The sequence below is a fragment of the Propithecus coquereli genome, unplaced genomic scaffold (genome assembly GCF_000956105.1).
Source record: "Propithecus coquereli isolate 6110/MARCELLA unplaced genomic scaffold, Pcoq_1.0 Scaffold56, whole genome shotgun sequence".
Classification (NCBI taxonomy): domain Eukaryota; kingdom Metazoa; phylum Chordata; class Mammalia; order Primates; family Indriidae; genus Propithecus; species Propithecus coquereli.
Genome location: NW_012151507.1, coordinates 4,229,980 through 4,244,181, shown reverse-complemented (window position 1 = coordinate 4,244,181; position 14,202 = coordinate 4,229,980). Strand labels below are relative to the sequence as shown.

The window sequence follows — 14,202 nt, the reverse complement described above, 5'->3', positions numbered from 1 at the left end:
TTTATTAACCATTTTGTTATGATATTTGAAATCATCTCAAATTTTTGAAAATATTGGACATCACACCTTAGGTAATACTTGCCTATTAAAATATTACTTTTATGGAAAAATTAAATTTGATTCCAATAATTTCAACTTATAGAACCTTTACTTCTTGTAAGCAAAAGGCCTTCCTCAATTTGCTTGACTCCAGTATAACATTACAATATATGGCATAATATTCCTATGAAAAGTAATACAATTCTTCATTTTATCTAGTTATTTAGCCAATTTCTTTTTTTTCAGATTGTCCAAAGTATCATCTGGATTCCAGATGCTACCTACTATATTTATTAAACTCAGTTATCCCTCGATATGCTTTAACAAACATCGAGAAATATGTAAACCGGTATTATAGAAACAGTCAGTGTTTGTGCAAGTCCACACCCTGAGAAAATGATAAAAGCCAACTCCTGGAGCAAGCTGAAGGAACAGCCCTCCTCTAGTCAGATCTAACTCCACCCTTCTCCCCAACAGAACTTCAGATAGCTTTCATTATCTTCAGTCTTGGTAAGAAGCAGTATTCAGAGAGGAAGATGAGAAGCTGGAATCTTGATTTAAGTTTGGATAAGGTAAGGGATTGAGAACTCAATCGTTCACGGTCTCCTAATAAAACTCACTTCGGTGAGGAATATTACTGTGACGATACTGTCTTCTGACCGTCGAGGACCTTCCACCGAGAGCTTGTAGAGATAATACAAAGTTTCTGGAAACTGTGGAAATTTAAATTCGCAGAGAGTTCTGTAAAGAGTACGAGGTGCTGAATTAGCAAAGAAGAGGAAAACAACACGTTCTGTATCAGCAAATGCTAACAGTCGTAAAGAAAGGATCATTATTCTCATATCTGGTACCTCTCAGATAAAAAGAAAGATACTCTCTATTCCCTAAATAAACTGCAGCCCCACGGTGAATTCTACACAGACTCTGGGGAATTCTATTAATACACACCTGGATTCCTGTCAACATCTCTTTGCGCGATGTCACTCCTCACTCCTGTCTCTCCCATCCTTTGCTGTAGAACAGAATGCCCTATTTTAATACAAGCTCCCATTCATCCTTGACCAAGGGAGAGGAAATAAAAATCTAGTGCTCAAACCAAGATGGGTGTGTGCAGGTCACTTTTGTGGCTTTGGACTAAGCTCTTCCTTTGAACGATCTAACACAGAGGAGAGTTTGGGAGTACCCCAGGTTACTCAGGAGAAGAGCTTGTGAGCTCTGATTCACTAAGCCGTTCTCCATAACACACGTGGGCAGTGGCCAGGCTCTCAGTCGTCCTGATGTGGGGACCTGGATCACATCAGTAGCGGCAGGGTTGGGAAGGATGGTGTAACCAAGTTTCCATTTTGAGACTCCAGGCTGGCCTTCCAAATCAGTGCTTCTCAAACTTTAATGTGCATACAGATCATCTGGGTATCTTGCTACACTGCAGATTCTGATTCAGTAGGTCTGGAGAGGGCCATGAGATTCTGAATTTTTAACTCCCAGGTAATGCCATTGCTGCTAATCTATGGAGCAGACTTTGAGTAAGAAAATACAAAGGCACTTCCTAGATGTCCTTAGATAGAGGGACACCTAACTAGTGGCTACTTGTAGCTGTACTACATTTTTATACATGAATATGTGTTCCTGAAATGTATGTGCAAATCAGATGCTGTTTTAAAAGCATCAAGGGCCCATAGACCATATAGACTATACTTTCTGGTTTAGTCACAGCTTCCAGTAGTCTGTTATATTGTCAAGACCCTGTATCTTGAATCTTGATCAGAAAATCTAATCTCGATAATCAGAAACTTGATATTCAGTAAAGAACTAACTAGAAAGACTTCTTTCCAGTAGAAGAAAATTGAAAGTCCTCTTTCATTATACTTTCCCAAATTTATTTGAGTCATGAGCATAGGTTTTCATCAGACCGACCTCTTTAAAGTGGGAGCACAGTCTAAAGTGGGAGCACATCTAAAACTGATGCCTGCAGAATAGGAATCAGGTAACACCAGAGGGGGAAGAAATGAATTCACCTCTAGTTCTCTGTATCTGAAAGAGAAACCTGTCCTGCAGAGGGAGGGTGTTGGGTATTTGTATCATCAGGTAAGAGGGCAAGGAAAGTGAAAAACATTCCAAAAATATAAACCCCTTAAAATAATTGAGGAAGTGGAAATCAAATGGCAATTCAGATCATTAAGGGAGATTTATAAATTGGAGTAGATGCCATGTGCTCCCACATGGCTTGCTTGAAGGAGGTTGGAGAAGGTGGGATAGAGACAGAGAATCTTACCCAGAGCTCCCTGTTCTTACCTGGCAATAAGTTGGACCCCATGCTGTTGATACAGTGCTTGGGAAAACTGGTTCCAACAATTCTTTTTCTTTAGAGCAATATCCACCTCTTGCAGTCCAGAACAATTCAGCAGAGCTCTCAGGGCATCCTGGGCATATCTAAGGTCCCAAAGGAGAACAGAATCATCACCTGACAGTGACTTCACACAACTATGCATACAAGATTTGCCTTTTCATCCCATCTTGGGCAGAATATAGGTTTGGAGAAAGGGGATATCTCAAAGGAAGGAGATTCTACTATAAATGTTCTTCATCCTCCCTGATTAACAGTACGTGGGATAGGGGGCTAAACTGAAAGTGTAGCACATAAAATCTAGGGTTAATCACAGAACAGCTTATTACTTTATTAGCTTATTTGTGAGAGATGTTCACTGATGCAATGCCTTGCTAAAGATGTCCATTTTCTTCCGTGGATGCCTTAAATAAATAGGATACATTCCCATCTACTTGATCGATTTGGCATATGTCTGCTTGGGGAACAGGGAGTGGATTATATACCTTAATGGGACTGATTGTGCTTTAGGGCTCTGCCTGGCTTAAAGTCTACACCACACAAGGGCAGTGTAGGTAAACATTTCCCTGCAGGATGGTGAAACCAACTATCTATTGGGCAAAAGGGAGTTGCCAAATTTCTCCCTATGTGAACAGATGACTGCATGTTGTCATAAATCCACACATCACATGCTAACCACAAAACTTATAGTTCACAAAGCACATTTGTGCACACCATTTTACATGTACAATAACTCTGAGAGATTACTGTCGGAGATTAAGTAAAAAGTAATGTCAGAGCTGGAATGTGCCTGGCTTTGGATCTAATGTTCTTCTCTGCTCCCATTTCTCACAGTGGCCTTTCAATGATCTCACAGGGAGTGTGGCAGGAATGAACAGTGCTCTGTGGTAATGGTTCTTTACATGCTACACACACCCTGGGAAGGTGTGAGCTAACTTCTAGCTACTCATGGTTACTTTTCTGAAGGCATTCTACCCCGTAGAGGAGAGAAAATTGTAGTAAATGGATGCATGCACATAGGATTATAAGGAGTCCCACGTGAACTTGAGGGAGCAGACATATTTACAGCTGGACGCTTATCTCTTATTTAACGACAAATAACCAGGACTATCTCACAAAGGATTGACCAGGCGCTTCAGTCTCAGATCACCGCTGTAGAAGAGTTGGAGCATGAGAGCCATCAAGAGATGGGGGAAAAACTGGGCCACCGCTTTCTTGTAAGAAGCAATAGGCAGCAGCGTGCACAGGGCCTGAGATGCCTATCAGGGGAAGAAAAAGGAGGGAAGAATGTCAACAGCTTCCTCTAAACCCAGTCAGCCTTACTCAGGGAGAAGGGGAGTGACTCTGCAACCCTTCCCCCGGCCTCCTTGAAGACAGCCTGAAGCATGCATGCATATCCACAATAACTGCCACCAAGTCAGTCGTGAACCAGGAACTGTGCCAAGCATTCAGTGGCAAGAGGCTTCCAAAGTGCTGAAAAAAAACCCTGGCTGCTGAACCAGTGGGAAGCAAACTGGTTCCCAAGGAGGCATCCATCCTAAGTTCTCTTCCTATGTGGCAATGAAGAGTAGTACTACTAATAACCTAGGTCTTCCTCGTGCTGAAACAATAAAGGGAAATGAGGTGAGCCAGGTCACCAACAGATTGGTGTACTGATTGCTGCAAACCCCACCATATTTGAAATACAGGTTTGGCCATAGTCCTAAAAGACAATCCCAATTGCCATAATCCCAAGTATTGAAATCCTGAAAGATCCAAATCCTAAAAATCTAATTCTGGAAAAAACAATTTAGAAATTCTTTAAAAGACATTTATTTACATTTTTAAAGGGAGATTTATTTCAAAAAACATATAAAAACATGACAGAACACTTCATAGGCTACTTAACATAATAAAATAAATAATAATAACATATTTTTGCTGGCTTCTTCAGGCAAAAGTGGCTTTAATTTCTAGAATTTCATCAGCCAATGCAAACAAATGACACATTTTTAAATCGAAGTTTTCATCATTGCCATATTACTTGGCCAATCCACTCATCTGAATTTTCCTCCAAATGCATTGGGTTGAATGAAAAAAAAACAAACTTTATTGATAACTTTTAGAAGCAGTGATTGCACCTAATTCTAAATCTGTCATTATAGCTTGGGGGATTCAGTTACACATTAGAGATACTTTAGGGATTTTGATCTTTGGGGATTTCAGCATTCAAGATTATGGTGTTTGTGGTTGTGCCTTTTGGGATTGTAATTGGCACTGCAGAAAAACACGTTCCAACACCTGATGTTTGTGAAGCAATGCCACTTTTTTCTACTAAATCTCTGCGAGACCTGAATTTACTCCCAGGAGTGGTGATTTTGGTGCTTGGGAGATATATAAAGGTGGACACAAATGAGATTAGGCTTCACATGTCTACAGAAGTCTATATGATCTAGCTGGTGGCTACTTCTCTCATATTATGCCCTATTCTATCACCCTCAATTCACTCAGAGTCTTTGGCCTCCTTGTATTCACTGACATACTAGGTAAAGCCCCATCAGTAGAGGGCTTTTGCCCTTCTCTCTGTTTAAAACTCTCCATCCCAGGTATGCTCAAGGATCACACCCTCACCTGATTCAGGTCTCTGATTAGATGTCACCTCAGCAGAGAGACCTGCCCTGAACAACTTACCTAAACCTTGTCTGTCACTTTACATCCCCCACGCCACTTTATATCTCTTTTAAGCTTCATACCATATGACATACAACACATTTATTCGTTCATTGTCTGTGTCTCCTACACAAATATAAGCTCCATGATCAGGGTGTAGCACATAGTAGGCACTCAATAATATGTGTTGGAAGAATGGATGCAAGGGAGGAGGACTACGGTAGGAAAGTATGACTGAGTCTGTGGTTAGGTAGGGATTTTCAGGAGCAGGAAAACAATGCCAAAAAGAAGAAGTCCCCACCGTCCTACTTACCACCACGGGCATCATGTTGGTAACATCGAGAGAGGAACGTCTTCTTTCCATTAAGTTTTCTTGCCTTTCCCCAGGCTTTCCTTTCAGCACCAACAAGATTGTCTTCAGCACGTGAGGGGCCACTTTTGCTTCAGAACCTGCCGCCTGCCACATCAGTGTGAGAGTGCTGCAAACACAGCCCCACCCCCCAAAATGGGAGTCATAAGTTTGTTGTTTTCTACTCGATACAGTGACATGTATCAGAAAAAGAGTGTTGGTTTTTTATCTTTGTATAGCAAAGACATTGCAGACAAATCCAAAACAAACAGAGATTCCCATTTCCAAATGACATTGTATGTCTCTCATCCTCAAAAACAGAGGAAGAATTTAAACAAAATTTAATGGAAGATACAGTCTACAAGAGCCTACTGCTGCTTAAATATCTATTCAGCTCAATTTCAAGAACTGATCAGCTTTCTGTAACCCATACTCTCTCTGCTCCTCCCACCTTCTTACCTTGTTTGCTCAGGCATGATAGAATATTTAAAAACTGGTGTGGGAATGCAAATTAATATATAGATCAATATATAAGTAAAAAAGTTTTAAAGCCCTAAATAAATAAAAAACTAAATAAATGAAATATAAAAATAAAAAACACTGAGCTCAGAGGAGTGAACCATTTTGCCAAATGTCACAGATTTAATTAGTGAAACAGATGAGACTAGAATGCTGGCTTCTCGACCTCTAGTGTCCAAGCTCTTTTTCCTATATGCTCAGCCACTCTTTAGGATTATTCTCACTATTGCTCATCTCAACAAACTGCTGTACACCTCTGTGCCAGTATATTTCTGATACTTTGTCAATCCGTGCTGGGTTCTGAAGCCTATTGCTCAGTCTCTCTGCATTTGGGTTCCTCCTATGGGGACCTGATTCCCTGGAACACGGACATATCCTGCTCTGTAGGACCCGTTACCCAACTGCTTCTGCCTGGAGGACTCACTTTTAGAACCACAAGGACATCGAATCCCATGTGCCCTGTCTCATTCTCTTAACTCTCGTTCATACCTTCTGGATGATCAATTCTTCCACGTTTCTCTGGTTTACTTTAATTCCAAATCCTGGCTCTTTCTACTCCAGTCCTCACCTACAATTAGACCTGCTGGTGACTTTTTAAATTAAGTTCACGTAACTTGAATCATGCCCGCTTCCTGTACCTTCCTGGCACATATTGTTTGTACTGGATCCATTGGCAACTCTATCCTCTATCCACGCGGGTACACACCCTCTCCTCAATGCAATGCTGGAGGGCCAGTGATGCTTTCCACATGGCGGGTACTTAGTTCCAGAAAGAGAAAACACTGAGCCTTAAGATATTCTCTCCAGGAATTTTATGAATCATAAAGTACTTTGTGAGTTAAAGCCTCCTAAATAAATGTAAACTTTCAGTCAGAAAAAGAAAGTTATATGATTTATTTAGAACTTAGCTGATTTCAATGCCATTTCACAGACATGAACTCATTAGCCTGTATAACTATAACAGTAGCAGTGGCTACATCTTAAAGCTAACTAATAACTCTTTCTTTTACAATGCCTAATTGTGTGCTGGCTTAAGGATTCCAGGAACTGGCCTTGAGGAACTAAGTATAGAACCAAGATTGCAGGACTCCCTCATGGAGGCAAATACTGAGCAGTTAACCTTCAATTCTGCTGTGGTCTAGCTGAAACCAGCCAGACTGCCAGATGGCCCACGATTCAAGATAATCATCAGAACAAAATATGCTGACCTGCACAGTTTCCCAAAACTCCTTCCCTTTAGAACCCTTCAGCCAGCCTCAGGAATATGAGATGGTCTTTGAGACAATAGTCCACCATCTCCTCAGGGTGCCAGCTCTTGAATAAACCAACTTTTCCTTCTACCAACCCTGGTCTCTCTCAAGTCTGGCTTTTCTGGTGACAGGTGGCCAAACCTGAGTTCATTTACATAACAACTATATATATTTATTTGACATTACATTTATTTATTATACATTTATACAACAACTATATATAGATAGAACTTTCCTCATTTTGTGGATGAGGAAATTGAGCATCAGGGAGTTTTATCAAACTTGCATGGTATCGCACAGAATGTAAGGGTAAAGGTTCATATGAAATCAGATTCATTTGTCTTCAAAGCCTGGGTCCTTTCCATAATATAACTTTCTGTCTTTTACACCTACTATTAGGTTGGTGCAAAAGTAATTGCAGTTTCAGACCCTGAATTTTAAATCGTTATAACTAGGTTAAAACACATCTTTATTAATCAAAATAGGAACCACTACAATCAACCCCTTTTTTGCCAAAGGGAAATAAGTTTGTTTATTCCTGTGTAAAAATCCGTGCTTCGGGATTCGATGAACTTCCGGAAAGCATTTTCTGCATCCTGCTGATTATAGAAACGTTTTCCCTGCAAAAAGTTGTCGAGATGCTTGAAGAAGTGGTAGTCGGTTGGCAAGGGGTCAGGTGAATATGGCGGATGAGGCAAAACTTCGTAGCCCAATTCGTTCAACTTTTGAAGTGTTGGTTGTGCAATGTGAGGTCAGGCATTTTCGTGGAGAAGAATCGGGCCCTTTCTGCTGAGCAGTGCTGGCTGCAGGCGTTGCAGTTTTCAGTGCATCTCATCAATTTGCTGAGCACACTTCTCAGATGTAATGGTTTCACTGGGATTCAGAAAGCCGTAGTGGATCAGACCGGCAGCAGACCCCCAAACAGTGACCATGACCTTTTTTTGGTGTAAGTTTGCCTTTGGGGAGTGCTTTTGAACTTCTCAGTCCAACCACTGAGCTGGTCATAGTGGTTGTCATGTAAAATCCACTTTTTGTTGCATGACACAATCCGATAGAGAAATGTTTTATTGCTGTTGTTGCATACAATAAGAGAACCTGACACTTCAAAACAATGATTTTTTTGGTTTCCAGTCAGGTCATGAGGCACCTACTTATTGAGCTTTCTCACCTTTCCAATTTGCTTCAAATGCTGAATGACTGTAGAATGGTTGACACTGAGTTCTTCAGCAACTTCTCGTGCAGTTGTAAGAGGATCAGCTTCGATGAGTGCTCTCAATTGGTCATTGTCAAGTTCCGATGGCTGGCCATGGAGCTCCTCATTTTCAAGGCTCTCGTCTCCTTTGCAAAACTTCTTGAACCACCACTAAACTGTATGTTTGTTAGCAGTTCCTGGGCCAAATGCGGTTGTTGTTGATGTTGTGAGTTGTCTCTGATGCTTTACAGCCCATTTTGGACTCCGATAAAAAAATTGCTCAAATTTGCTTTTTGTCTAACATCATTTCCACAGTCTAAGATAAATATAAAATAAACATCAAGTAATAAATCATTAACAAAAAAAATAAAGTGAGAAATGTGCATTAAAATGATACATAAGGCCGGGCGCGGTGGCTCACGCCTATAATCCTAGCACTCTGGGAGGCTGAGGCGGGTGGATCATTTGAGCTCAGGGGTTCGAGACCAGCCTGAGCAAGAGTGAGACCCCCATCTCTACTAAAAAAAAAAATAGAAAGAAATTAGCTGGACAAATTAAAAATATACAGAAAAAAATTAGCTGGGCATGGTGGCACAAGCCTGTAGTCCCAGCTACTTGGGAGGCTGAGGCAGAAGGATTGCTTGAGCCCAGGAGTTTGAGGTTGCTGTGAGCTAAGGTGATGCCACGGCACTCTAGCCTGGGCAATGGAGCAAGACTCTGTCTCAATAAATAAATAAATAATATAAAATAAAAAATAAATAAACAAACAACAAAAAATGATACATAACATAACCACATTTATTTAAGAATGTATTCCAAATCAAATGGCAAATTACAACGTTAAAACTGCAATTACTTTTGCACCAACCTAATAGTAGAGAAGCAATACCCACCTCTCCAATGTACAAACTGTAGAAATGGAGTGATGTTATTTTCTAAGCTCTTCTAACATGCCTGTTAGATCATACAGTCCCATAGGCTCAGACAGATAACTTCCAATTATATCCGGGAATTTTTAATGTTTTTTATTTTATTGGTGGGTAGACACATCCTATATCTGTCCTTCATAAATAAGAAAAACACTCGTATGAATTTATTTCCTTGAGAAAAATGACTAAATTCACAAATGGGAATAAAAACCTAGTGTCACTTTGAGGAGAGGTTTGTTTCTGTGGGACATGAAACACAACATAATTTAAAGCCTCAGATAAATATTAGTGACATTGATCATTTCTTATGGGCCTACTGTGTGTCAGGTATTGTATGAGGATATGAGTAATATATATGATGTTATTTAAGCCTTACAATCATCCTACATGAGGCAAAAACAGATTTTCTCTTTCAGAAAAAGAAACCAGTCCTAACCATGATAAATTAAGAATCGAAAAAAAAAAAAAAAAAAGAATTGAGCCGAGATCCATCTGTCATGTGGAGCTTGTGAAAAAACCCTCATGGGAGGGGCAGGGTGTAGGGGGGCCTTACTCGTTTATTGGGACTGGGTAGTCCATAAGTTGAAAGATGACCTTCTTGGGTGAAGTGCGTATCAGCAATGTAATGATCTGTAACATAGCATGCTTCATACAGTGAGAAGAATTTTCACACAATTGCTTATAAATAACATCCACAATCTTAGAAACCTGGAAGAGAAATTTCACAGGTTAACAAGAGTCTCCTATTCCATGGTCACCTCTAAACTAAGGCATTTCTTGGACATAAGAATTCAGTCCTTCTCAGAATAACCAAGGTAGCAATTAACACTCAAATAAGCACTAGCAGAAAGCATATTTATATGTTTGACTACATCATGCAAAATATTTATTTGCATGAGTACTAAATATGTGCATTTATGGATAGTGGGAAAATGCCCCTTTTTAAATAACTTTATGTTAGGAGGGTAGAATTCATTGTATGAGACATATAAGCTCAGTATAGAAAACATAAGAATAATTCAAGTGTTTAAAAAAGAAAATCAAAACAATGGGACAGAATACAATGCAACTACAGTATGATAGGGCAGCCCATAAATCCTTTTTCTTTCAGTCTTTCCTTAGTCATCAATAAGCTGAAGGTACAGAATGTGGGTAGGACATGTTAATGACAAGAAATGAATGAGATGAAAACAGCTGAATTAGTTTTGTGCAGTGTTCCCACTCTTTTGGTAAGAATGAAATGCATGTGCATATGTGAACTACAAAATACAACTGCATTATTTTGGTGATTCTGCATATGAATTAAGTTCTCTTATTTTACATTTATAACTGGCATTGCAGAATATGAATATGTATAGTAAAATTTAGGCTAATAATTTAAAATTTTAGTTGTTTTTTAGTTAGAAAGACATTAAATAGCAAATAAAAACACCATGAAGATGAGAGAGAAAGTATGAAGGAAAAGAAAAAAACTTCATATGCCTGTATATTTAATGACAATTTTTTCCTATGTTGTGAAAAGGAAGGCCCATATTTCATTTTCCACTGAGCCCCACAAATTATGTCGCCAGCCCTACACCAAGCTGAGGAGTCTTGAAAACTTTCCTTAAAGGCTGCACAGGGGATTTCTATTACAGCTGTACTATTTTATTATTAATGTATTTCTTTAACAAATCTAAAGCAAATGTAGCAAAATATTATGATTTAATATGATTGGTAAGTGAATATTTATTATATTATTCTCTAAAATTTTCTGTATGCTTAAAATATTTCACACAAAAAGCCTCATTTTATTAAAGTGATATAATGAACAATGGCAAGAAATATGTACGAAAAGAAGTAGGCATATAACAAAGGCAATAAGTGCACTTTAGAGAGCAAACCCTGTGTTCCCCTGCTCGTTGTCATGTATCTTACCATGATGAGCTTCTGGGCATGGTTTTCCAGAGTCAGTTTCAACAGGGATGCTGCGTCAGATGCAATTTTGTAATCAAAGGCAGAGAGTTTCTTCAGGAGACTCCACACAAAGTCAGTCAGCAAGGAGGGCAGTAAGGTTTGTCCTATTCTCTGCAACCAAAAAAGAGAGTCAAGACATCAGGCCTTACCAACCCCACATAAGAAAGATGGCTAAACTCAGACATTGTGGGGAAGCTCCAGGGCCAGGTGGGGCCCCAAGACTTCTGTGCACTTTATGCACCTTTGCCCTTGAAAATAAGTTGAGAGCTTTTACTCAAATTCAGACAGCAGGCAAAGAGAAGTGATGCTGCATATAAACTCCCAATGCTTCTGCAGACAGGAGTAGACAGGAGCATTCTGCAGAGCAGACAAGCAGAGGGAAAGCTGGAGGGCAGGGGTCACCTCTTTACAAAAGAGAGCTGTCCTCTACTGAATTGGGACAGAGCATTCCAAGGGAGGCTAGAGGAAGCCTTATGAAGTCCCTGGAGAGGAAGGGCTCCTTCCTCTATTAAAAAATATTAAAGTCTCCCCCAGTGCTGGCACTCTGAGGGCAGGCAGTTGCCTTTTTTGGGGTCCATAACCCAGCTGCTGTGGTGTGATATGGTGGTGGGCAGCCCCTTTCCCCCAGCCTGGGGACTCTCATGACAAGCTCTGCCCTTACACAACCTATGGTCAACTAGCCAGGCCCATCTGGATGGGTGAATTCTGAATACTTCCCTAGTTGTGGGAGGCTAACGCCTGTGGGACTTACAGGTGCTGGGGCACAGGTCATACTGGGGCACCACCTCCTCCCCCTAGCCAGCATCTTTCGTGCCGAAAGTGGTAGGCTCCAACCCGGGAGGTCGGGTGAGACAAGAAAAGCCACTTTCCCTCTGGGATTAGCGTGAAGCCATGGGGCCTTGGCACAGATCAATAGTTGACAGCCCAGTGGCTTTGCTTGTCAGACCGATTTAGGTCACCGAGTAGGATCATAACTCTGGGGCTGGATCTCTGCCTCTGGTCAGCTGCCAACAGTGAGGTCCGCAGTCAGGGAACAAAAGTCCCAGAAAGAGGACAAAACAGGCTCCCCAAGTAACCCCCCATGAGGAGCAGCCTCCCAACTGTGGTAGAAGAACCCCAAACAACGTATTAGCACCCCCCCCCAGTGGCAGATCAAGCAACCATTGAAGTGCACACATTCAGGCTGAGTGCAGCAGCTGTGATCTGCCTTGCTCCTACAGAATCTATAGGAACAGAGCCTACACAGGGCGTGTTACTTTCCAAGTGAAAACTGAAAGGTGGGAAACAACGGCGGATCCAGATGGGAGGAACTCAGCGAAAGAACTCTGGAAGTATGAAGACTCAAATGGAAAGCACACCCCCAGAGAGGAGCACCAGTTCTCTAGCAATGGACATTAACCAAATTCAGAACAGTAAAATGACAGAAGAAGAATTTCAAACATGGATTGTAAGAAAACTCAATGATATTCAAGAAAAAATGGATAATCAACACAAAGAAACCACAAAAAAATTCTAGGACTTGGAAGAAAACTTCACTAAAGAAATTGAAATATTAAAGAAAAATCAAACCAAACTCCTGGAAATGAAAAATTTATTTGGGGAACTATAAAACACAGTGGAAAGCCTCAAGAACAGGGTAGATCAAACAGAAGAAAGAATCTCAGAAATTGAGGATAACACCTTCCAATTAAATAAGTCAGTCACAGAGATAGAGCAGAGAAATAAGAGAAAAGAGCAAAGCCTACAAGAAATGTGGGATTATGTGAAGAAGCCTAACCTGAGACTTTTGGGAATTCCTGAAGGTGAAGAAGAAATCATGCAAGGATTGGATAAGCTATTTGAAGATATAATAGAAGAAAATTTCCTAGGCCTGGCTAAAAATCTAGATATCCAGGAACAAGAAGCTCAAAGGACCCCTGGGAGACTCAGTGCAAACAGGAAGACACCAAGACAGGCAGTCATCAGATTGACCAAAATATCCACTAAAGAGGCCCTTCTACAAGCTGTAAGGTGAAAGAAACAAGTAACATACAAAGGAAAGCCCATCCGAATAACGCCAGATTTCTCAACTGAAACCTTACAAGCAAAGAAGACTGGGGCCCCATTCTCACTCTTCTGAAACAGAATAATGCCCAGCCAAGAATCTTGTACCCTGCAAAACTAAGTTTTATATATGAAGGAGAAATAAAGACATTCTCAGATAAGCAAAGACTGAGGAAATTCACCAAGACAAGACCAGCCCTCCAAGAAGTACTCATAAGAAAGTCACACACAGATCAGCACAATAAACACTCAGGAATGCAAAACCACCCAAAGGCTAAAGATCAAAGGCCAGATACCACAATGGCTCAAGAGAGAAAACAAAGCAACAAAGTTCTTCCCAACAGGATGAACAGAAATTTGTCCCACCTATCAGTTCTCTCAATAAATGTGAATGGCTTGAACTCCCCACTCAAGAGACATAGGTTGGCCAAATGGGTAAAAAAAAAAAAATACAAGCCAAGTATCTACTGTCTTCCGGAAACACATCTAACCTGCAAGGATGCATTCAGACTAAAGGTAAAGGGGTGGAAATCAATATTTCAAGCAAATGGAAGCCAAAAGAAGTCTGGAGTGGCAGTTTTGATCTCAAATAACTTAGTTTTTAAATCAACAAAAGTAATGAAAGACAAAGAGGGTCACTATATAATGGTGAAGGGTACAGTTCAACAAGAAGACATAACAATTCTAAATATGTATGCACCCAACTTAGGTGCACCCAGATTCATAAAACAAACTCTACTTGATCTAAACAAATTGATAAATATCAACAACATAATAGCCAGAGACTTCAACACCCGACTGACAGCACAGGACAGATCCTTCAAACAGAAATTAACAAAGAAATAATGGACTTAAACAGAACTCTAGGACAAATGGGCCTGACTGACACTTACAGGACATTCTACCCCAAAACCACTGAATATACGTTCTTC

General features: G+C 40.4%; 1 protein-coding gene across 1 annotated transcript in view; it reads right to left on the bottom strand.

Moving 5' to 3' along the window:
• The window catches only part of MROH9 (maestro heat-like repeat family member 9), a 114,443-nt gene that overhangs the window by 66,067 nt on the left and 34,174 nt on the right, over positions 1–14,202 (bottom strand). The window contains exons 9-14 of the mRNA XM_012657716.1: positions 11,189–11,338; positions 9,825–9,979; positions 5,346–5,511; positions 3,500–3,642; positions 2,332–2,469; positions 660–780 (exon numbers count right to left, since the gene is read on the bottom strand). Coding sequence (XP_012513170.1) covers positions 660–780; positions 2,332–2,469; positions 3,500–3,642; positions 5,346–5,511; positions 9,825–9,979; positions 11,189–11,338 — 873 coding nt within the window. The remainder of the gene's footprint in view (positions 1–659; positions 781–2,331; positions 2,470–3,499; positions 3,643–5,345; positions 5,512–9,824; positions 9,980–11,188; positions 11,339–14,202) is intronic.